At 44.9% G+C, this 24592-nt stretch overlaps 1 protein-coding gene across 4 annotated transcripts in view; it reads right to left on the bottom strand.

Moving 5' to 3' along the window:
* bicra (BRD4 interacting chromatin remodeling complex associated protein) overlaps window positions 1-24592 on the bottom strand; it is an 85637-nt gene that overhangs the window by 45889 nt on the left and 15156 nt on the right. For 3 of the 4 annotated variants that reach the window (XM_045724901.2, XM_045724905.2, XM_045724906.2), the window contains exons 4-5: window positions 23752-23817; window positions 20368-22293 (exon numbers count right to left, since the gene is read on the bottom strand). In XM_045724901.2, coding sequence (XP_045580857.2) covers window positions 20368-22293; window positions 23752-23817 — 1992 coding nt within the window. The remainder of the gene's footprint in view (window positions 1-20367; window positions 22294-23751; window positions 23818-24592) is intronic. The other variant, XM_045724904.2, reaches the window with a different exon arrangement.

The raw sequence follows: 24592 nt of genomic DNA, 5'->3' as shown, positions 1-24592 counted from the left end.
CACGGAGAGAGAGGGAGAGAGGGAAAGAGAGGGAAAGAGAGGGAGAGAGAGGGGGAGAGAGAGAGAGAGAGAGAGAGAGAGAGAGGCAGAGAGGCAGAGAGGGAGGGAGGCAGAGAGGCAGAGAGGCAGAGAGCAGAGAGCAGAGAGGGAGGGAGGCAGAGAGGCAGAGAGGCAGAGAGGCAGAGAGGCAGAGAGGCAGAGAGGCAGAGAGGGCGGGAGGGAGGGAGGGCGGGAGGGAGGGAGGGAGGGAGGGAGGGAGGGAGGGAGGGAGGGAGGGAGGGAGGGAGGGAGGGAGGGAGGCAGGGAGGGAGGGAGGGAGGGATGGAGGGAGGGAGAGAGGAGGCAGGGAGAGCGGAGAGAGATGGAGGAGATGAGGAGTAAAATAGGAAACCAGAGGTAGGTAGGTCAGACCAGGGTACCATTGGAATCAGTCTATTATCCATGATGCATCACTCTGTTATCTAGTTGGCCAATGTTAACTGTTCACTTCAGATCGACAACAATGTCAACAGAGACAGGAGTGGTAGAGAGGAAAGGTAGAGAGGTAGAGGAAAGGTAGAGAGTAGGGGTGGAGGTAGAGAGGAAAGGTAGAGAGTAGGGGTGGAGGTAGAGAGGAGAGGTGGAGGTAGAGAGGAGAGGTAGAGAGGAGGGGTGGAGGTAGAGAGGAGAGGTAGAGAGGAGGGGTGGAGAGGAGGGGTGGAGGTAGAGAGGAGGGGTGGAGGTAGAGAGGAGAGGTAGAGAGGAGGGGTGGAGGTAGAGAGGAGAGGTAGAGAGTAGGGGTGGAGGTAGAGAGGAGAGGTGGAGGTAGAGAGGAGAGGTAGAGAGGAGGGGTGGAGGTAGAGAGGTGGAGGTAGAGAGGAGGGGTGGAGGTAGAGAGGAGAGGTAGAGAGGAGGGGTGGAGAGGAGGGGTGGAGGTAGAGAGGAGGGGTGGAGGTAGAGAGGAGGGGTAGAGAGGAGGGGTAGAGAGGAGGGGTAGAGAGGAGGGGTAGAGAGGAGGGGTAGAGAGGAGGGGTGGAGGTAGAGAGGAGAGGTAGAGAGGAGGGGTGGAGAGGAGGGGTGGAGGTAGAGAGGAGGGGTGGAGGTAGAGAGGAGAGGTAGAGAGGAGGGGTGGAGGTAGAGAGGAGAGGTAGAGAGGAGGGGTGGAGGTAGAGAGGAGAGGTAGAGAGTAGGGGGGAGGTAGAGAGGAGAGGTAGAGAGGAGGGGTGGAGGTAGAGAGGTGGAGGTAGAGAGGAGGGGTGGAGGTAGAGAGGAGAGGTAGAGAGTAGGGGTGGAGGTAGAGAGGAAAGGTAGAGAGGAGAGGTAGAGAGGAGAGGTAGAGGAGGGGTGGAGGTAGAGAGGAGGGGTGGAGGTAGAGAGGAGAGGTAGAGAGGAGAGGTAGAGAGGAAGGGGTGGAGGTAGAGAGGAAAGGTAGAGAGGAGAGGTAGAGAGGAGAGGTAGAGAGGAGGGGTGGAGGTAGAGAGGTGGAAGGTAGAGAGGAGGGGTAGAGATGGAGGGGTAGAGAGGAGGGGTAGAGAGGAGGGGTAGAGAGGAGAGGTAGAGAGGAGAGGTAGAGAGGAGAGGTAGAGAGGAGAGGTAGAGAGGAGGGGTAGAGAGTAGGGGTGGAGGTAGAGAGGAGAGGTAGAGAGGAGGGCGGTGACAATATTCCTGCCATACCAGCAGTCATGAGTCCTGACCACATTCAAATTATATGTGACCGTTGTAGACTTGTTGGAGAGCTGGGTTGGAGAGCCCATACAGAGTACTGGGTAGCTACAGGAACAGGGTTGGAGAGCCCATACAGAGTACTGGGTAGCTACAGGAACAGGGTTGGAGAGCCCATGACATACAGAGTACTGGGTAGCTACAGGAACAGGGTTGGAGAGCCCATACAGAGTACTGGGTAGCTACAGGAACAGGGTTGGAGAGCCCATGACATACAGAGTACTGGGTAGCTACAGGAACAGAGTTGGAGAGCCCATACAGAGTACTGGGTAGCTACAGGAACAGGGTTGGAGAGCCCATACAGAGTACTGGGTAGCTACAGGAACAGGGTTGGAGAGTCCATGGCATACAGAGTACTGGGTAGCTACAGGAACAGGGTTGGAGAGCCCATGACATACAGAGTACTGGGTAGCTACAGGAACAGGGTTGGGGAGCCCATGGCATACAGAGTACTGGGTAGCTACAGGAACAGGGTTGGAGAGCCCATACAGAGTACTGGGTAGCTACAGGAACAGAGTTGGAGAGCCCATACAGAGTACTGGGTAGCTACAGGAACAGGGTTGGAGAGCCCATACAGAGTACTGGGTAGCTACAGGAACAGGGTTGGAGAGCCCATGGCATACAGAGTACTGGGTAGCTACAGGAACAGGGTTGGAGAGCCCATGGCATACAGAGTACTGGGTAGCTACAGGAACAGGGTTGGAGAGCCCATACAGAGTACTGGGTAGCTACAGGAACAGGGTTGGAGAGCCCATACAGAGTACTGGGTAGCTACAGGAACAGGGTTGGAGAGCCCATACAGAGTACTGGGTAGCTACAGGAACAGGGTTGGAGAGCCCATACAGAGTACTGGGTAGCTACAGGAACAGGGTTGGAGAGCCATGGCATACAGAGTACTGGGTAGCTACAGGAACAGGGTTGGAGAGCCCATGGCATACAGAGTACTGGGTAGCTACAGGAACAGGGTTGGAGAGCCCATGGCATACAGAGTACTGGGTAGCTACAGGAACAGGGTTGGAGAGCCCATGGCATACAGAGTACTGGGTAGCTACAGGAACAGGGTTGGAGAGCCCATGGCATACAGAGTACTGGGTAGCTACAGGAACAGGGTTGGAGAGCCCATACAGAGTACTGGGTAGCTACAGGAACAGGGTTGGAGAGCCCATACAGAGTACTGGGTAGCTACAGGAACAGGGTTGGAGAGCCCATACAGAGTACTGGGTAGCTACAGGAACAGGGTTGGAGAGCCCATACAGAGTACTGGGTAGCTACAGGAACAGGGTTGGAGAGCCCATACAGAGTACTGGGTAGCTACAGGAACAGGGTTGGAGAGACCATACAGAGTACTGGGTAGCTACAGGAACAGGGTTGGAGAGCCCATGACATACAGAGTACTGGGTAGCTACAGGAACAGGGTTGGAGAGCCCATGACATACAGAGTACTGGGTAGCTACAGGAACAGGGTCGGAGAGCCCATACAGAGTACTGGGTAGCTACAGGAACAGAGTAGGAGAGCCCATACAGAGTACTGGGTAGCTACAGGAACAGGGTTGGAGAGACCATACAGAGTACTGGGTAGCTACAGGAACAGAGTAGGAGAGCCCATACAGAGTACTGGGTAGCTACAGGAACAGGGTTGGAGAGCCCATACAGAGTACTGGGTAGCTACAGGAACAGGGTTGGAGAGCCCATGGCATACAGAGTACTGGGTAGCTACAGGAACAGGGTTGGAGAGCCCATACAGAGTACTGGGTAGCTACAGGAACAGGGTTGGAGAGCCCATACAGAGTACTGGGTAGCTACAGGAACAGAGTAGGAGAGCCCATACAGAGTACTGGGAAGCTACAGGAACAGAGTAGGAGAGCCCATACAGAGTACTGGGTAGCTACAGGAACAGGGTAGAAGAGCCCATACAGAGTACTGGGTAGCTACAGGAACAGGGTTGGAGAGCCCATGACATACAGAGTACTGGGTAGCTACAGGAACAGAGTAGGAGAGCCCATGCCATACAGAGTACTGGGTAGCTACAGGAACAGAGTAGGAGAGCCCATGCCATACAGAGTACTGGGTAGCTACAGGAACAGGGTTGGAGAGCCCATACAGAGTACTGGGTAGCTACAGGAACAGAGTTGGAGAGACCATGGCATACAGAGTACTGGGTAGCTACAGGAACAGGGTAGGGGAGACCATACAGAGTACTGGGTAGCTACAGTAACAGGGTTGGAGAGCCCATACAGAGTACTGGGTAGCTACAGGAACAGGGTTGGAGAGCCCATACAGAGTACTGGGTAGCTACAGGAACAGGGTTGGAGAGCCCATACAGAGTACTGGGTAGCTACAGGAACAGGGTTGGAGAGCCCATACAGAGTACTGGGTAGCTACAGGAACAGGGTAGGAGAGACCATACAGAGTACTGGGTAGCTACAGGAACAGAGTAGGAGAGCCCATACAGAGTACTGGGTAGCTACAGGAACAGGGTTGGAGAGCCCATGGCATACAGAGTACTGGGTAGCTACAGGAACAGGGTTGGAGAGCCCATACAGAGTACTGGGTAGCTACAGGAACAGGGTTGGAGAGCCCATACAGAGTACTGGGTAGCTACAGGAACAGAGTAGGAGAGCCCATACAGAGTACTGGGTAGCTACAGGAACAGAGTAGGAGAGCCCATGACATACAGAGTACTGGGTAGCTACAGGAACAGGGTTGGAGAGCCCATGCCATACAGAGTACTGGGTAGCTACAGGAACAGAGTAGGAGAGCCCATGCCATACAGAGTACTGGGTAGCTACAGGAACAGGGTTGGAGAGCCCATACAGAGTACTGGGTAGCTACAGGAACTGAGTTGGAGAGACCATGGCATACAGAGTACTGGGTAGCTACAGGAACAGGGTAGGGGAGACCATACAGAGTACTGGGTAGCTACAGTAACAGGGTTGGAGAGCCCATACAGAGTACTGGGTAGCTACAGGAACAGGGTTGGAGAGCCCATGCCATACAGAGTACTGGGTAGCTACAGGAACAGAGTAGGAGAGCCCATGCCATACAGAGTACTGGGTAGCTACAGGAACAGGGTTGGAGAGCCCATACAGAGTACTGGGTAGCTACAGGAACTGAGTTGGAGAGACCATGGCATACAGAGTACTGGGTAGCTACAGGAACAGAGTTGGAGAGCCCATGGCATACAGAGTACTGGGTAGCTACAGGAACAGGGTTGGAGAGACCATACAGAGTAATGGGTAGCTACAGGAACAGGGTAGAAGAGCCCATACAGAGCACTGGGTAGCTACAGGAACAGAGTTGGAGAGCCCATGGCATACAGAGTACTGGGTAGCTACAGGAACAGGGTTGGAGAGCCCATGGCATACAGAGTACTGGGTAGCTACAGGAACAGGGTTGGAGAGCCCATACAGAGCACTGGGTAGCTACAGGAACAGAGTTGGAGAGACCATACAGAGTACTGGGTAGCTACAGGAACAGGGTTGGAGAGCCCATACAGAGTACTGGGTAGCTACAGGAACAGGGTTGGAGAGCCCATGGCATACAGAGTACTGGGTAGCTACAGGAACAGGGTTGGAGAGCCCATACAGAGCACTGGGTAGCTACAGGAACAGAGTTGGAGAGCCCATGGCATACAGAGTACTGGGTAGCTACAGGAACAGGGTTGGAGAGACCATACAGAGTACTGGGTAGCTACAGGAACAGGGTAGAAGAGCCCATACAGAGTACTGGGTAGCTACAGGAACAGGGTTGGAGAGCCCATGGCATACAGAGTACTGGGTAGCTACAGGAACAGGGTAGAAGAGCCCATACAGAGCACTGGGTAGCTACAGGAACAGGGTAGAAGAGCCCATACAGAGTACTGGGTAGCTACAGGAACAGGGTTGGAGAGCCCATGACATACAGAGTACTGGGTAGCTACAGGAACAGAGTTGGAGAGCCCATGACATACAGAGTACTGGGTAGCTACAGGAACAGGGTTGGAGAGCCCATACAGAGTACTGGGTAGCTACAGGCACAGGGTTGGAGAGCCCATGGCATACAGAGTACTGGGTAGCTACAGGAACAGGGTTGGAGAGCCCATGACATACAGAGTACTGGGTAGCTACAGGAACAGGGTTGGAGAGCCCATGGCATACAGAGTACTGGGTAGCTACAGGAACAGGGTTGGAGAGCCCATGACATACAGAGTACTGGGTAGCTACAGGAACAGAGTTGGAGAGCCCATGGCATACAGAGTACTGGGTAGCTACAGGAACAGGGTTGGAGAGCCCATGACATACAGAGTACTGGGTAGCTACAGGAACAGGGTTGGAGAGCCCATGGCATACAGAGTACTGGGTAGCTACAGGAACAGGGTTGGAGAGCCCATACAGAGTACTGGGTAGCTACAGGAACAGGGTTGGAGAGCCCATGACATACAGAGTACTGGGTAGCTACAGGAACAGGGTTGGAGAGCCCATACAGAGTACTGGGTAGCTACAGGAACAGGGTTGGAGAGCCCATACAGAGTACTGGGTAGCTACAGGAACAGGGTTGGAGAGCCCATGACATACAGAGTACTGGGTAGCTACAGGAACAGGGTTGGAGAGCCCATGGCATACAGAGTACTGGGTAGCTACAGGAGCAGGGTTGGAGAGCCCATACAGAGTACTGGGTAGCTACAGGAACAGGGTTGGAGAGCCCATGACATACAGAGTACTGGGTAGCTACAGGAACAGGGTTGGAGAGCCCATGACATACAGAGTACTGGGTAGCTACAGGAACAGAGTTGGAGAGCCCATGACATACAGAGTACTGGGTAGCTACAGGAACAGGGTTGGAGAGCCCATGGCATACAGAGTACTGGGTAGCTACAGGAACAGGTTTGGAGAGCCCATGGCATACAGAGTACTGGGTAGCTACAGGAACAGGTTTGGAGAGCCCATGGCATACAGAGTACTGGGTAGCTACAGGAACAGGGTTGGAGAGCCCATGACATGCAGAGTACTGGGTAGCTACAGGAACAGGTTTGGAGAGCCCATGACATACAGAGTACTGGGTAGCTACAGGAACAGGTTTGGAGAGCCCATACAGAGTACTGGGTAGCTACAGGAACAGGTTTGGAGAGCCCATGGCATACAGAGTACTGGGTAGCTACAGGAACAGGGGGCCTCGGTCTGGGAGCACGGCGGGGGCCCATGACATGCAGAGTTTGGGCGGAATAACACCTGTAGTGGCAGCGAAATAACCTGAGTAGCCTACCTGACATGTAGTGTACCTGACATGAGGGAAACCCGTACCGGAGGGAAAGTAGCCTCCACTCCCTATTTCAGTGCATAATGTATTGTTATTATACATCATTATTGATGACATGTGTTTTTCTTCTTGACCCTGTTCCTGCCCATTTCATAAATCAAAACTAATTTTACATATTAGTAAAGACAATATTCAACTGAGAATAGTCTGATGGGTGAAAATGTGATCACTTGGTGAGAGAACAGCTTGTGCAGCCTGAGACCAGGAACAGAGAGCAAACTTCCTGAAATCATCAATAGTCTATAGTCCCACCATGCAGCCTGAGGCCAGGAACAGAGAGCAAACTTCCTGAAATCATCAATAGTCTATAGTCCCACCATGCAGCCTGAGGCCAGGAACAGAGAGCAAACTTCCTGAAATCATCAATAGTCTATAGTCCCACCATGCAGCCTGAGACCAGGAACAGAGAGCAAACTTCCTGAAATCATCAATAGTCTATAGTCCCACCATGCAGCCTGAGACAAGGAACAGAGAGCAAACTTCCTGAAATCATCAATAGTCTATAGTCCCACCATGCAGCCTGAGGCCAGGAACAGAGAGCAAACTTCCTGAAATCATCAATAGTCTATAGTCCCACCATGCAGCCTGAGACCAGGAACAGAGAGCAAACTTCCTGAAATCATCAATAGTCTATAGTCCCACCATGCAGTCGATATATCTTTTGATTTCTAACACATTCCAAGGTTTGGATCTAAATCTAGTATATAGGACCTGTTTGAAATGATCACTTTTACACTCAACATAGCCACTAGATCTGCACACGCTCCCAAATGGGGAAAATCATCCTTTCTATTTTATTCAGCTAAGTTCAATTTTATTCTTCTGACGATAAAATCATATAATATAAAATAATAGCATGGGACCTTTAAGCATATCTAGTCTGATAAATGAACAAGTCTACAGTCTATATCATAGCCAGATAACATACAGTATCTAGTCTGATAAATGAACAAGTCTACAGTCTATATCATAACCAGATAACATACAGTATCTAGTCTGATAAATGAACAAGTCTACAGTCTATATCATGGATCATAGCCAGATTACATACAGTATCTAGTCTGATAAATGAACAGTCTACAGTCTATATCATAGCCAGATAACATACAGTATCTAGTCTGATAAATGAACAAGTCTACAGTCTATATCATAGCCAGATAACATACAGTATCTAGTCTGATAAATGAACCAGTCTACAGTCTATATAGTCTATATCATAGCCAGATAACATACAGTATCTAGTCTGATAAATGAACCACTCTATATCATAACCAGATAACATACAGTATCTAGTCTGATAAATGAACCAGTCTACAGTCTATATAGTCTATATCATAGCCAGATAACATACAGTATCTAGTCTGATAAATGAACCAGTCTACAGTCTATATAGTCTATATCATAGCCAGATAACATACAGTATCTAGTCTGATAAATGAACCAGTCTATATCATAACCAGATAACATACAGTATCTAGTCTGATAAATGAACCAGTCTACAGTCTATATAGTCTATATCATAGCCAGATAACATACAGTATCTAGTCTGATAAATGAACCAGTCTACAGTCTATATAATAGCCAGATAACATACAGTATCTAGTCTGATAAATGAACCAGTCTATATCATAACCAGATAACATACAGTATCTAGTCTGATAAATGAACCAGTCTACAGTCTATATAGTCTATATCATAGCCAGATAACATACAGTATCTAGTCTGATAAATGAACAAGTCTACAGTCTATATCATAACCAGATAACATACAGTATCTAGTCTGATAAATGAACAAGTCTACAGTCTATATCATAGCCAGATAACATACAGTATCTAGTCTGATAAATGAACCAGTCTACAGTCTATATAGTCTATATCATAACCAGATAACATACAGTATCTAGTCTGATAAATGAACAAGTCTACAGTCTATATCATAACCAGATAACATACAGTATCTAGTCTGATAAATGAACCAGTCTACAGTCTACAGTCTATATCATAGCCAGATAACATACAGTATCTAGTCTGATAAATGAACCAGTCTACAGTCTATATCATGGATCATAGCCAGATTACATACATTATCTAGTCTGATAAATGAACCAGTCTATATCATAGCCAGATTACATACAGTATCTAGTCTGATAAATGAACCAGTCTACAGTCTATATCATGGATCATAGCCAGATTACATACAGTATCTAGTCTGATAAATGAACCAGTCTACAGTCTATATCATGGATCATAGCCAGATTACATACAGTATCTAGTCTGATAAATGAACAAGTCTACAGTCTATATCATAGCCAGATAACATACAGTATCTAGTCTGATAAATGAACCAGTCTACAGTCTATATCATGGATCATAGCCAGATTACATACAGTATCTAGTCTGATAAATGAACAAGTCTACAGTCTATATCATAGCCAGATAACATACAGTATCTAGTCTGATAAATGAACCAGTCTACAGTCTATATCATGGATCATAGCCAGATTACATACAGTATCTAGTCTGATAAATGAACCAGTCTACAGTCTATATCATGGATCATAGCCAGATTACATACAGTATCTAGTCTGATAAATGAACCAGTCTACAGTCTATATCATAACCAGATAACATACAGTATCTAGTCTGATAAATGAACCAGTCTACAGTCTATATCATGGATCATAGCCAGATAACATACAGTATCTAGTCTGATAAATGAACAAGTCTACAGTCTATATCATAACCAGATAACATACAGTATCTAGTCTGATAAATGAACCAGTCTACAGTCTATATCATAACCAGATAACATACAGTATCTAGTCTGATAAATGAACAAGTCTACAGTCTATATCATAGCCAGATAACATACAGTATCTAGTCTGATAAATGAACAAGTCTACAGTCTATATCATAGCCAGATAACATACAGTATCTAGTCTGATAAATGAACAAGTCTACAGTCTATATAGTCTATATCATAGCCAGATAACATACAGTATCTAGTCTGATAAATGAACAAGTCTACAGTCTATATCATAGCCAGATAACATACAGTATCTAGTCTGATAAATGAACAAGTCTACAGTCTATATCATGGATCATAGCCAGATAACATACAGTATCTAGTCTGATAAATGAACAAGTCTACAGTCTATATCATGGATCATAGCCAGATAACATACAGTATCTAGTCTGATAAATGAACAAGTCTACAGTCTATATCATGGATCATAGCCAGATAACATACAGTATCTAGTCTGATAAATGAACCAGTCTACAGTCTATATCATGGATCATAGCCAGATTACATACAGTATCTAGTCTGATAAATGAACCAGTCTACAGTCTATATCATAACCAGATAACATACAGTATCTAGTCTGATAAATGAACCAGTCTACAGTCTATATCATGGATCATAGCCAGATTACATACAGTATCTAGTCTGATAAATGAACAAGTCTACAGTCTATATCATGGATCATAGCCAGATAACATACAGTATCTAGTCTGATAAATGAACAAGTCTACAGTCTATATCATGGATCATAGCCAGATTACATACAGTATCTAGTCTGATAAATGAACCAGTCTACAGTCTATATCATAACCAGATAACATACAGTATCTAGTCTGATAAATGAACCAGTCTACAGTCTATATCATAACCAGATAACATACAGTATCTAGTCTGATAAATGAACCAGTCTACAGTCTATATCATGGATCATAGCCAGATTACATACAGTATCTAGTCTGATAAATGAACAAGTCTACAGTCTATATCATAACCAGATAACATACAGTATCTAGTCTGATAAATGAACAAGTCTACAGTCTATATCATGGAGCCAATAACATACAGTATCTAGTCTGATAAATGAACAAGTCTACAGTCTATATCATAAGCCAGATAACATACAGTATCTAGTCTGATAAATGAACCAGTCTACAGTCTATATCATAACCAGATAACATACAGTATCTAGTCTGATAAATGAACAAGTCTACAGTCTATATCATCGATCATAGCCAGATTACATACAGTATCTAGTCTGATAAATGAACCAGTCTACAGTCTATATCATAGAGAATAACATACAGTATCTAGTCTGATAAATGAACAAGTCTACAGTCTATATCATGGATCATAGCCAGATAACATACAGTATCTAGTCTGATAAATGAACCAGTCTACAGTCTATATCATAGCCAGATAACATACAGTATCTAGTCTGATAAATGAACCAGTCTACAGTCTATATCATAACCAGATAACATACAGTATCTAGTCTGATAAATGAACAAGTCTACAGTCTATATCATAACCAGATAACATACAGTATCTAGTCTGATAAATGAACCAGTCTACAGTCTATATAGTCTATATCATAGCCAGATAACATACAGTATCTAGTCTGATAAATGAACAAGTCTACAGTCTATATCATAACCAGATAACATACAGTATCTAGTCTGATAAATGAACAAGTCTACAGTCTATATCATAGCCAGATAACATACAGTATCTAGTCTGATAAATGAACCAGTCTACAGTCTATATAGTCTATATCATAACCAGATAACATACAGTATCTAGTCTGATAAATGAACAAGTCTACAGTCTATATCATAACCAGATAACATACAGTATCTAGTCTGATAAATGAACCAGTCTACAGTCTACAGTCTATATCATAGCCAGATAACATACAGTATCTAGTCTGATAAATGAACCAGTCTACAGTCTATATCATGGATCATAGCCAGATTACATACATTATCTAGTCTGATAAATGAACCAGTCTATATCATAGCCAGATAACATACAGTATCTAGTCTGATAAATGAACCAGTCTACAGTCTATATCATGGATCATAGCCAGATTACATACAGTATCTAGTCTGATAAATGAACCAGTCTACAGTCCATATCATGGATCATAGCCAGATTACATACAGTATCTAGTCTGATAAATGAACAAGTCTACAGTCTATATCATAGCCAGATAACATACAGTATCTAGTCTGATAAATGAACCAGTCTACAGTCTATATCATGGATCATAGCCAGATTACATACAGTATCTAGTCTGATAAATGAACAAGTCTACAGTCTATATCATAGCCAGATAACATACAGTATCTAGTCTGATAAATGAACCAGTCTACAGTCTATATCATGGATCATAGCCAGATTACATACAGTATCTAGTCTGATAAATGAACCAGTCTACAGTCTATATCATGGATCATAGCCAGATTACATACAGTATCTAGTCTGATAAATGAACCAGTCTACAGTCTATATCATAACCAGATAACATACAGTATCTAGTCTGATAAATGAACCAGTCTACAGTCTATATCATGGATCATAGCCAGATAACATACAGTATCTAGTCTGATAAATGAACAAGTCTACAGTCTATATCATAACCAGATAACATACAGTATCTAGTCTGATAAATGAACCAGTCTACAGTCTATATCATAACCAGATAACATACAGTATCTAGTCTGATAAATGAACAAGTCTACAGTCTATATCATAACCAGATAACATACAGTATCTAGTCTGATAAATGAACCAGTCTACAGTCTATATCATAACCAGATAACATACAGTATCTAGTCTGATAAATGAACAAGTCTACAGTCTATATCATGGATCATAGCCAGATTACATACAGTATCTAGTCTGATAAATGAACCAGTCTACAGTCTATATCATAGCCAGATAACATACAGTATCTAGTCTGATAAATGAACCAGTCTACAGTCTATATCATGGATCATAGCCAGATTACATACAGTATCTAGTCTGATAAATGAACCAGTCTACAGTCTATATCATGGATCATAGCCAGATAACATACAGTATCTAGTCTGATAAATGAACAAGTCTACAGTCTATATCATAACCAGATAACATACAGTATCTAGTCTGATAAATGAACCAGTCTACAGTCTATATCATAACCAGATAACATACAGTATCTAGTCTGATAAATGAACCAGTCTACAGTCTATATCATGGATCATAGCCAGATTACATACAGTATCTAGTCTGATAAATGAACAAGTCTACAGTCTATATCATGGATCATAGCCAGATAACATACAGTATCTAGTCTGATAAATGAACCAGTCTACAGTCTATATCATAGCCAGATAACATACAGTATCTAGTCTGATAAATGAACCAGTCTACAGTCTATATCATATCATAGCCAGATTACATACAGTATCTAGTCTGATAAATGAACAAGTCTACAGTCTATATCATAGCCAGATAACATACAGTATCTAGTCTGATAAATGAACAAGTCTACAGTCTATATCATAGCCAGATAACATACAGTATCTAGTCTGATAAATGAACAAGTCTACAGTCTATATCATAGCCAGATAACATACAGTATCTAGTCTGATAAATGAACCAGTCTACAGTCTATATCATGGATCATAGCCAGATAACATACAGTATCTAGTCTGATAAATGAACAAGTCTACAGTCTATATCATAACCAGATAACATACAGTATCTAGTCTGATAAATGAACCAGTCTACAGTCTATATCATAACCAGATAACATACAGTATCTAGTCTGATAAATGAACAAGTCTACAGTCTATATCATCGATCATAGCCAGATTACATACAGTATCTAGTCTGATAAATGAACCAGTCTACAGTCTATATCATAGAGAATAACATACAGTATCTAGTCTGATAAATGAACAAGTCTACAGTCTATATCATGGATCATAGCCAGATAACATACAGTATCTAGTCTGATAAATGAACCAGTCTACAGTCTATATCATAGCCAGATAACATACAGTATCTAGTCTGATAAATGAACAAGTCTACAGTCTATATCATAGCCAGATTACATACAGTATCTAGTCTGATAAATGAACAAGTCTACAGTCTATATCATGGATCATAGCCAGATTACATACAGTATCTAGTCTGATAAATGAACCAGTCTATATCATAGCCAGATTACTGGTCAGGACGTGACAACAAGTCTACAGTCTATATCATGGATCATAGCCAGATTACATACAGTATCTAGTCTGATAAATGAACAAGTCTACAGTCTATATCATGGATCATAGCCAGATTACATACAGTATCTAGTCTGATAAATGAACAAGTCTACAGTCTATATCATGGATCATAGCCAGATTACATACAGTATCTAGTCTGATAAATGAACAAGTCTACAGTCTATATCATGGATCATAGCCAGATTACATACAGTATCTAGTCTGATAAATGAACCAGTCTACAGTCTATATCATAGCCAGATAACATACAGTATCTAGTCTGATAAATGAACAAGTCTACAGTCTATATCATGGATCATAGCCAGATTACATACAGTATCTAGTCTGATAAATGAACCAGTCTACAGTCTATATAGTCTATATCATAGCCAGATAACATACAGTATCTAGTCTGATAAATGAACCAGTCTACAGTCTATATACATAGCCAGATAACATACAGTATCTAGTCTGATAAATGAACCAGTCTATATCATAACCAGATAACATACAGTATCTAGTCTGATAAATGAACCAGTCTACAGTCTATATAGTCTATATCATAGCCAGATAACATACAGTATCTAGTCTGATAAATGAACCAGTCTACAGTCTATATAATAGCCAGATAACATACAGTATCTAGTCTGATAAATGAACCAGTCTATATCATAACCAGATAACATACAGTATCTAGTCTGATAAATGAACCAGTCTACAGTCTATATAGTCTATATCATAGCCAGATAACATACAGTATCTAGTCTGATAAATGAACAAGTCTACAGTCTATATCATAACCAGATAACATACAGTATCTAGTCTGATAAATGAACAAGTCTACAGTCTATATCATAGCCAGATAACATACAGTATCTAGTCTGATAAATGAACCAGTCTACAGTCTATATAGTCTATATCATAACCAGATAACATACAGTATCTAGTCTGATAAATGAACAAGTCTACAGTCTATATCATAACCAGATAACATACAGTATCTAGTCTGATAAATGAACCAGTCTACAGTCTACAGTCTATATCATAGCCAGATAACATACAGTATCTAGTCTGATAAATGAACCAGTCTACAGTCTATATCATGGATCATAGCCAGATTACATACATTATCTAGTCTGATAAATGAACAGTCTACAGTCTATATCATAGCCAGATAACATACAGTATCTAGTCTGATAAATGAACCAGTCTACAGTCTATATCATGGATCATAGCCAGATTACATACAGTATCTAGTCTGATAAATGAACCAGTCTACAGTCTATATCATAACCAGATAACATACAGTATCTAGTCTGATAAATGAACCAGTCTACAGTCTATATCATGGATCATAGCCAGATTACATACAGTATCTAGTCTGATAAATGAACAAGTCTACAGTCTATATCATGGATCATAGCCAGATAACATACAGTATCTAGTCTGATAAATGAACAAGTCTACAGTCTATATCATAACCAGATAACATACAGTATCTAGTCTGATAAATGAACCAGTCTACAGTCTATATCATAACCAGATAACATACAGTATCTAGTCTGATAAATGAACAAGTCTACAGTCTATATCATGGATCATAGCCAGATTACATACAGTATCTAGTCTGATAAATGAACAAGTCTACAGTCTATATCATGGAGAATAACCAGATTACATACAGTATCTAGTCTGATAAATGAACCAGTCTACAGTCTATATCATAGAGAATAACATACAGTATCTAGTCTGATAAATGAACAAGTCTACAGTCTATATCATGGATCATAGCCAGATAACATACAGTATCTAGTCTGATAAATGAACCAGTCTACAGTCTATATCATAGCCAGATAACATACAGTATCTAGTCTGATAAATGAACAAGTCTACAGTCTATATCATAGCCAGATTACATACAGTATCTAGTCTGATAAATGAACAAGTCTACAGTCTATATCATGGATCATAGCCAGATTACATACAGTATCTAGTCTGATAAATGAACCAGTCTATATCATAGCCAGATTACTGGTCAGGACGTGACAACAAGTCTACAGTCTATATCATGGATCATAGCCAGATTACATACAGTATCTAGTCTGATAAATGAACAAGTCTACAGTCTATATCATGGATCATAGCCAGATTACATACAGTATCTAGTCTGATAAATGAACAAGTCTACAGTCTATATCATGGATCATAGCCAGATTACATACAGTATCTAGTCTGATAAATGAACAAGTCTACAGTCTATATCATGGATCATAGCCAGATTACATACAGTATCTAGTCTGATAAATGAACCAGTCTACAGTCTATATCATAGCCAGATAACATACAGTATCTAGTCTGATAAATGAACAAGTCTACAGTCTATATCATGGATCATAGCCAGATTACATACAGTATCTAGTCTGATAAATGAACAAGTCTACAGTCTATATCATGGATCATAGCCAGATAACATACAGTATCTAGTCTGATAAATGAACAAGTCTACAGTCTATATCATAAGCCAGATAACATACAGTATCTAGTCTGATAAATGAACAAGTCTACAGTCTATATCATGGATCATAGCCAGATAACATACAGTATCTAGTCTGATAAATGAACAAGTCTACAGTCTATATCATAACCAGATAACATACAGTATCTAGTCTGATAAATGAACAAGTCTACAGTCTATATCATAGCCAGATAACATACAGTATCTAGTCTGATAAATGAACCAGTCTACAGTCTATATAGTCTATATCATAGCCAGATAACATACAGTATCTAGTCTGATAAATGAACCAGTCTATATCATAACCAGATAACATACAGTATCTAGTCTGATAAATGAACCAGTCTACAGTCTATATAGTCTATATCATAGCCAGATAACATACAGTATCTAGTCTGATAAATGAACCAGTCTACAGTCTATATAATAGCCAGATAACATACAGTATCTAGTCTGATAAATGAACCAGTCTATATCATAACCAGATAACATACAGTATCTAGTCTGATAAATGAACCAGTCTACAGTCTATATAGTCTATATCATAGCCAGATAACATACAGTATCTAGTCTGATAAATGAACAAGTCTACAGTCTATATCATAACCAGATAACATACAGTATCTAGTCTGATAAATGAACAAGTCTACAGTCTATATCATAGCCAGATAACATACAGTATCTAGTCTGATAAATGAACCAGTCTACAGTCTATATAGTCTATATCATAACCAGATAACATACAGTATCTAGTCTGATAAATGAACAAGTCTACAGTCTATATCATAACCAGATAACATACAGTATCTAGTCTGATAAATGAACCAGTCTACAGTCTACAGTCTATATCATAGCCAGATAACATACAGTATCTAGTCTGATAAATGAACCAGTCTACAGTCTATATCATGGATCATAGCCAGATTACATACATTATCTAGTCTGATAAATGAACCAGTCTATATCATAGCCAGATTACATACAGTATCTAGTCTGATAAATGAACCAGTCTACAGTCTATATCATGGATCATAGCCAGATTACATACAGTATCTAGTCTGATAAATGAACCAGTCTACAGTCTATATCATGGATCATAGCCAGATTACATACAGTATCTAGTCTGATAAATGAACAAGTCTACAGTCTATATCATAGCCAGATAACATACAGTATCTAGTCTGATAAATGAACCAGTCTACAGTCTATATCATGGATCATAGCCAGATTACATACAGTATCTAGTCTGATAAATGAACAAGTCTACAGTCTATATCATAGCCAGATAACATACAGTATCTAGTCTGATAAATGAACCAGTCTACAGTCTATATCATGGATCATAGCCAGATTACATACAGTATCTAGTCTGATAAATGAACCAGTCTACAGTCTATATCATGGATCATAGCCAGATTACATACAGTATCTAGTCTGATAAATGAACCAGTCTACAGTCTATATCATAACCAGATAACATACAGTATCTAGTCTGATAAATGAACCAGTCTACAGTCTATATCATGGATCATAGCCAGATAACATACAGTATCTAGTCTGATAAATGAACAAGTCTACAGTCTATATCATAACCAGATAACATACAGTATCTAGTCTGATAAATGAACCAGTCTACAGTCTATATCATAACCAGATAACATACAGTATCTAGTCTGATAAATGAACAAGTCTACAGTCTATATCATGGAGAATAGCCAGATAACATACAGTATCTAGTCTGATAAATGAACAAGTCTACAGTCTATATCATGGAGAATAGCCAGATAACATACAGTATCTAGTCTGATAAATGAACAAGTCTACAGTCTATATCATGGATCATAGCCAGATTACATACAGTATCTAGTCTGATAAATGAACCAGTCTACAGTCTATATCATAGCCAGATAACATACAGTATCTAGTCTGATAAATGAACAAGTCTACAGTCTATATCATAACCAGATAACATACAGTATCTAGTCTGATAAATGAACCAGTCTACAGTCTATATCATAACCAGATAACATACAGTATCTAGTCTGATAAATGAACCAGTCTACAGTCTATATCATGGATCATAGCCAGATTACATACAGTATCTAGTCTGATAAATGAACCAGTCTACAGTCTATATCATGGATCATAGCCAGATAACATACAGTATCTAGTCTGATAAATGAACAAGTCTACAGTCTATATCATAACCAGATAACATACAGTATCTAGTCTGATAAATGAACAAGTCTACAGTCTATATCATGGATCATAGCCAGATTACATACAGTATCTAGTCTGATAAATGAACCAGTCTATATCATAGCCAGATTACTGGTCAGGACGTGACAACAAGTCTACAGTCTATATCATGGATCATAGCCAGATTACATACAGTATCTAGTCTGATAAATGAACAAGTCTACAGTCTATATCATGGATCATAGCCAGATTACATACAGTATCTAGTCTGATAAATGAACAAGTCTACAGTCTATATCATGGATCATAGCCAGATTACATACAGTATCTAGTCTGATAAATGAACAAGTCTACAGTCTATATCATGGATCATAGCCAGATAACATACAGTATCTAGTCTGATAAATGAACAAGTCTACAGTCTATATCATAACCAGATAACATACAGTATCTAGTCTGATAAATGAACCAGTCTACAGTCTATATCATAACCAGATAACATACAGTATCTAGTCTGATAAATGAACAAGTCTACAGTCTATATCATGGATCATAGCCAGATTACATACAGTAGGACAACTCATATTCTGTTCTTCTGAAATACATTTTCTTCATCATGTTTCTTTAGACCTAAAATAAATAATGGATTTACTGTGAAGGTGTTTAATTACATTGATTTATTAGACTTGTTGTTTTAAATAGAGATGGTCCTAAAGTGCAGATGAGCAGCTTGTTAGTTTGGAGGCCTGGAGATGCTAAACGGGTTTGTTAATTAACAACCAATTACCATTAAACTGGCAGACCTTTCACAACAATAACCTGCTGACAACATGTCATGACCACCACCGCCCAAGTAGAGAGGTAGAGGGGGGTAGAGGTAGCGGTAGCGGTAGAGAGGAAGAGGTAGAGGTAGAGGTAGAGAGGAAGAGGTAGAGGTAGAGGGGGGTAGAGGTAGAGGTAGCGGTAGAGGTAGAGAGGAAGAGGTAGTGGTAGAGGTAGAGGTAGAGGGGGGTAGAGGTAAAGACGTAGAGGTGGTGAGGTAGGGAGAGAGGGAGAGAGGTGGAGAGGTGGAGGTAAACAGGTAGAGAGGTGGAGGAGGTAGAGAGGTAGAGGAGGTAGAGAGGTAGAGGAGGTAGAAGCTGGGCCATACTGACCTGCTGAAGGAACATCTGGAGGTGAGGTAGAGAGGTAGAGGTAGAGAGGTGGAGAGGTGGAGGAGGTAGAGAGGTAGAGGAGGTAGAGAGGTGGAGGTAAACAGGTAGAGAGGTGAGGTAAACAGGTAGAGAGGTGAGGTAAACAGGTAGAGAGGTGAGGTAAACAGGTAGAGAGGTGAGGTAGAGAGGTGGAGGAGGTAGAGAGGTAGAGGAGGTAGAGAGGTGGAGGTAAACAGGTAGAGAGGTGAGGTAAACAGGTAGAGAGGTGAGGTAGAGAGGTGGAGGAGGTAGAGGAGGTAGAGGAGGTAGAGAGGTGGAGGAGGTAGAGGAGGTAGAGGAGGTAGAGAGGTAGAGGAGGTAGAGGAGGTAGAGGAGGTAGAGGAGGTAGAGGAGGTAGAGGAGGTAGAGAGGTAGAGGAGGTAGAAGCTGGGCCATACTGACCTGCTGAAGGAACATCTGGAGTTGTTCCTGGCTGAGGATCATGCTGGAGCCCTGTGGCCCTGTGAAGACCACCCTGCTCCCAGGACTGTGCTGCTGCTGGGCTGAGGGAGAAGACGACGAGGGGACAGAGACAGCCACAGAGACAGAGGGCCCAGCCTGCATAGAGAGGATGGAGGAGTGTTGTGGGGGTTGTCCAGGATGGGCTGCCTGGTCCGTACAGTTCCCACCCTCCCCAGGCTGGCCCTGTGCCATGGCAGCCGCCCCGCCCATCCCGCTGCTGGGAACGCCCCCCGGCTGCGGCTGCAGAGCGGGCTGCAGGCTGACAGCAGGACTCACACCCTCCACCTGGCTCAGCATGGCCAGGGAGTTCTGCAGGGGCATGCCCTGGATCACCGTGTGGGCCTGGTGACCCGTGACCGGGTGGGTCTGGTTCTGAGAGAGGGTGACGGGCATCTGGAAAAGCTGATGTCCAACCCCTATCTGGCCGGGCTGCAGCTGGATGTGACCCTGAGACATCAGCACCTGGCCCAGGTTGATGTTCTGGTGCTGAGCCAGGATCTGATTGGCTATCAGCTGGCCCCCAGGCCCCTGGGAGGTGATGATGTGGCCCCCAGGGTGCTGCGTGAGGATCTGACCCCCGGCTAGCTGCTGCGGCAGGAGGAACTGGTGGTTCTGACCCCCCAGCATGATGCTGCCGGGCTGGTTGAGCAGGTGGACACTGAGAGCTTTCCCAGAGGGGTGGTGGGCGGTCTGCTGTTTGAACAGAGCCTGCTGGGAAACCCCTGCCTGGGAAGTCAGGACCACGTTAGAGCCAGCCTTCCCTGTGAGGAAGGCTACATTCTGGGCAGTAGATACAGGGACATGCTGCACCCCTAGAGCCTTGTTGGTTTCATTCTGGAAGGCGTGGGGCTGGGCCTGCTGCTGCTGCTGCTGCTGCTGCTGCTTAAACAGTTTGGGCTGGATGGCTGCGCCCCCCTGGGGAGGTTTGGGCTGGATGGCTGCGCCCCCCTGGGGAGGTTTGGGCTGGATCGGGGTCGGGGTCCGCTGGATGATCAGGTTCTGCGCGTGTTGTGACAGTCCGGGGCTACTGAACCCAACCAAGGCTCCGGTGGTACTGCTGCCACCACACACCGCTGGGCCATTTAAAGCAGGAGGTCCCAGAGTAGCTTTGCCCCCTTGGATCAGAAGTCCCCCTCCCAGTCCGCCCTGCCCACCTGCCCCCTGTGCCTCGGGGCCAGGCTGGTGCAGCTGGTATCCTCCCATACCCTTGGCCAGGATAGGCTGTCCTGATTGGTTCATAGTCATCACAGTGGACTGACCCATCACCTGTATCTGCCCCAGTCCCAGGTGTCCTGACTGACAGCCGTTTGGTAGAGCCTGGAGGGAGGAGATTGGCTGAAGGGTGACGTTACCCAGGCCTGCCACCTGCTGCATGAAAGGCTGCATACTGATGGCCTGGGCCTTGTTCATGACCTGGGGCCCAAACTCCAGGCCCTGTTGGGCCAGCACCGAGCCCAGCATGTCAGCTGTGGCCTGGGGAGGGGTGGCGGAGGAGTCTGAAGCTCCAGGGAAAATAGGGAGCCCCACCCCTACAGCGGTCCCTCCAGGCCCAGTCAGGTTGTCTGTACAGGGCAGGGTCTGGACCACCTGAGTCAGGCCTGGCATGGTGAGGTCGAAGGAGCCCAGGTCCAGCTCGGCCTCCTGTAGGCTTTGCTCTGTAATGTTAGCCTCCTGTAGGCTCTGTTGTAGGATGTCACATGGCTCCATGGCATTGCCTCCGATGCCGTTGCTACCGTCGTCGTCGCCCGGCGACCCGCCCAGGATAACGTCATCTTCCAGGAAGTCCAGGTCCACGCTGACCCGGGGCAGGCCTTGCTGCTCATTGGACGACAGCAGGACTGGGGGTGGGACCTCTGGAACATGACACTATGAAGGAGAGAGAAGGAAGGATGAGAAGGAATGAGGAGAGCTGTGTAGAGATGAGATGGGAAGGAATGAGAAGAGCTGTGTAGAGATGAGATGGGAAGGAATGAGAAGAGCTGTGTAGAGATGAGATGGGAAGGAATGAGGAGAGCTGTGTAGAGATGAGATGGGAAGGAATGAGGAGAGCTGTGTAGAGATGAGATGGGAAGGAATGAGGAGAGCTGTGTAGAGATGAGATGGGAAGGAATGAGGAGAGCTGTGTAGAGATGAGATGGGAAGGAATGAGGAGAGCTGTGTAGAGATGAGATGGGAAGGAATGAGGAGAGCTGTGTAGAGATGAGATGGGAAGGAATGAGGAGAGCTGTGTAGAGATGAGATGGGAAGGAATGAGGAGAGCTGTGTAGAGATGAGATGGGAAGGAATGAGGAGAGCTGTGTAGAGATGAGATGGGAAGGAATGAGGAGAGCTGTGTAGAGATGAGATGGGAAGGAATGAGGAGAGCTGTGTAGAGATGAGATGGGAAGGAATGAGGAGAGCTGTGTAGAGATGAGATGGGAAGGAATGAGGAGAGCTGTGTAGAGATGAGATGGGAAGGAATGAGGAGAGCTGTGTAGAGATGAGATGGGAAGGATTGAGGAGTGCTGTGTAGAGATCAGACGGGAAGGAATGAGGAGAGCTGTGTAGAGATGAGATGGGAAGGAATGAGTTGAACTGAGCAGGCCTGAGATCAGCCTGGACAGGTCTCACACGTGGAGATGTTGACCAGACAGGCCCCCCCCCAGACAGGCCCCCCCTCAGACAGGCCCCCCAGACTCCCACAGTGTCATGGCTCCTACCAACCTGCCCAGGGCTATCAGAGCTTGGTGTGTGTGGATGTATGTTACTGGAAGGGTGGGGTGGCAGGGCGGGGTGGCGGCAGGATGGGGTGGCAGGGCGGGGTGGCGGGGTTGTGGGGTGGCGTGGCAGGGTGGGGTGGCAGGGCGGGGTGGCGGCAGGATGGGGTGGCAGGGCGGGGTGGCGGGGTTGTGGGGTGGCGGGGTTGAGGGGTGGCGGCAGGGTGGCAGGATGGGGTGGCAGGGCGGGGTGGCGGGGTTGCGGGGTGGCGGGGTTGTGGGGTGGCAGGGCGGGGTGGCAGGGCGGGGTGGCGGGGCGGCAGGGCGGGGTGGCAGGGCGGGGTGGCGGGGCGGCAGGGCGGGGTGGCAGGGCGGGGTGGCAGGGTGGGGTGGCGGGGTTGTGGGGTGGGGGGTGGCAGGGTGGGGTGAGGGGGTGGAGTGGCAGGGTGGTAGAGATGCAGGGTGGGGTGGCAGGGCGGGATGGTGGGGCGGCAGGGTGGGGTGGTGGGGCGGCAGGGTGGGGTGGCGGCGTGGCAGAGATGCAGGGTGGGGTGGTAGAGATGCATGCTACATATATGAATGGAGACAGGAGGATCAGAGGTCAGAGTGGGGAAGAGGCGTTACTCACCCCAACAGAAGAGAAGAACGAGCTGGAGGGGTCGTTAGAGCCATCCAAAAGGTCGTCAGTGTCCAGCTACAGACAGACACAGCCAGGATAGGACAGAACGACAGACAGGACAGACGCAGCCAGGATAGGACAGAACGACAGACAGAAAGACAGACAGACAGACAGAAGGACAGACAGAACGACAGACAGAACGACAGATGCAGCCAGGATAGGACAGAGCGACAGACGCAGCCAGGATAGGACAGAACGACAGACAGGACAGACGCAGCCAGGATAGGACAGAACGACAGACAGGACAGACGCAGCCAGGATAGGACAGAACGACAGACAGAACGACAGACGCAGCCAGGATAGGACAGAACGACAGACAGAACGACAGACGCAGCCAGGATAGGACAGAACGACAGACAGAACGACAGACGCAGCCAGGATAGGACAGAACGACAGACAGAACGACAGACGCAGCCAGGATAGGACAGAACGACAGACAGAACGACAGACGCAGCCAGGATAGGACAGAACGACAGACAGAACGACAGATGCAGCCAGGATAGGACAGAGCGACAGACGCAGCCAGGATAGGACAGAACGACAGACGCAGCCAGGATAGGACAGAACGACAGACAGAACGACAGATGCAGCCAGGATAGGACAGAGCGACAGACGCAGCCAGGATAGGACAGAACGACAGACGCAGCCAGGATAGGACAGAACGACAGACGCAGCCAGGATAGGACAGAACGACAGACGCAGCCAGGATAGGACAGAACGACAGACGCAGCCAGGATAGGACAGAACGACAGACGCAGCCAGGATAGGACAGAACGACACGACAGACGCA

The sequence above is a fragment of the Salmo salar genome, chromosome 09, assembly GCF_965601325.2.
Source record: "Salmo salar chromosome 09, fSalSal1, whole genome shotgun sequence".
In the NCBI taxonomy this organism is placed as follows: Eukaryota; Metazoa; Chordata; class Actinopteri; order Salmoniformes; family Salmonidae; genus Salmo; species Salmo salar.
Note: the sequence above shows the minus strand (reverse complement) of the source record. Positions and strands in the feature narration are given on the sequence as shown.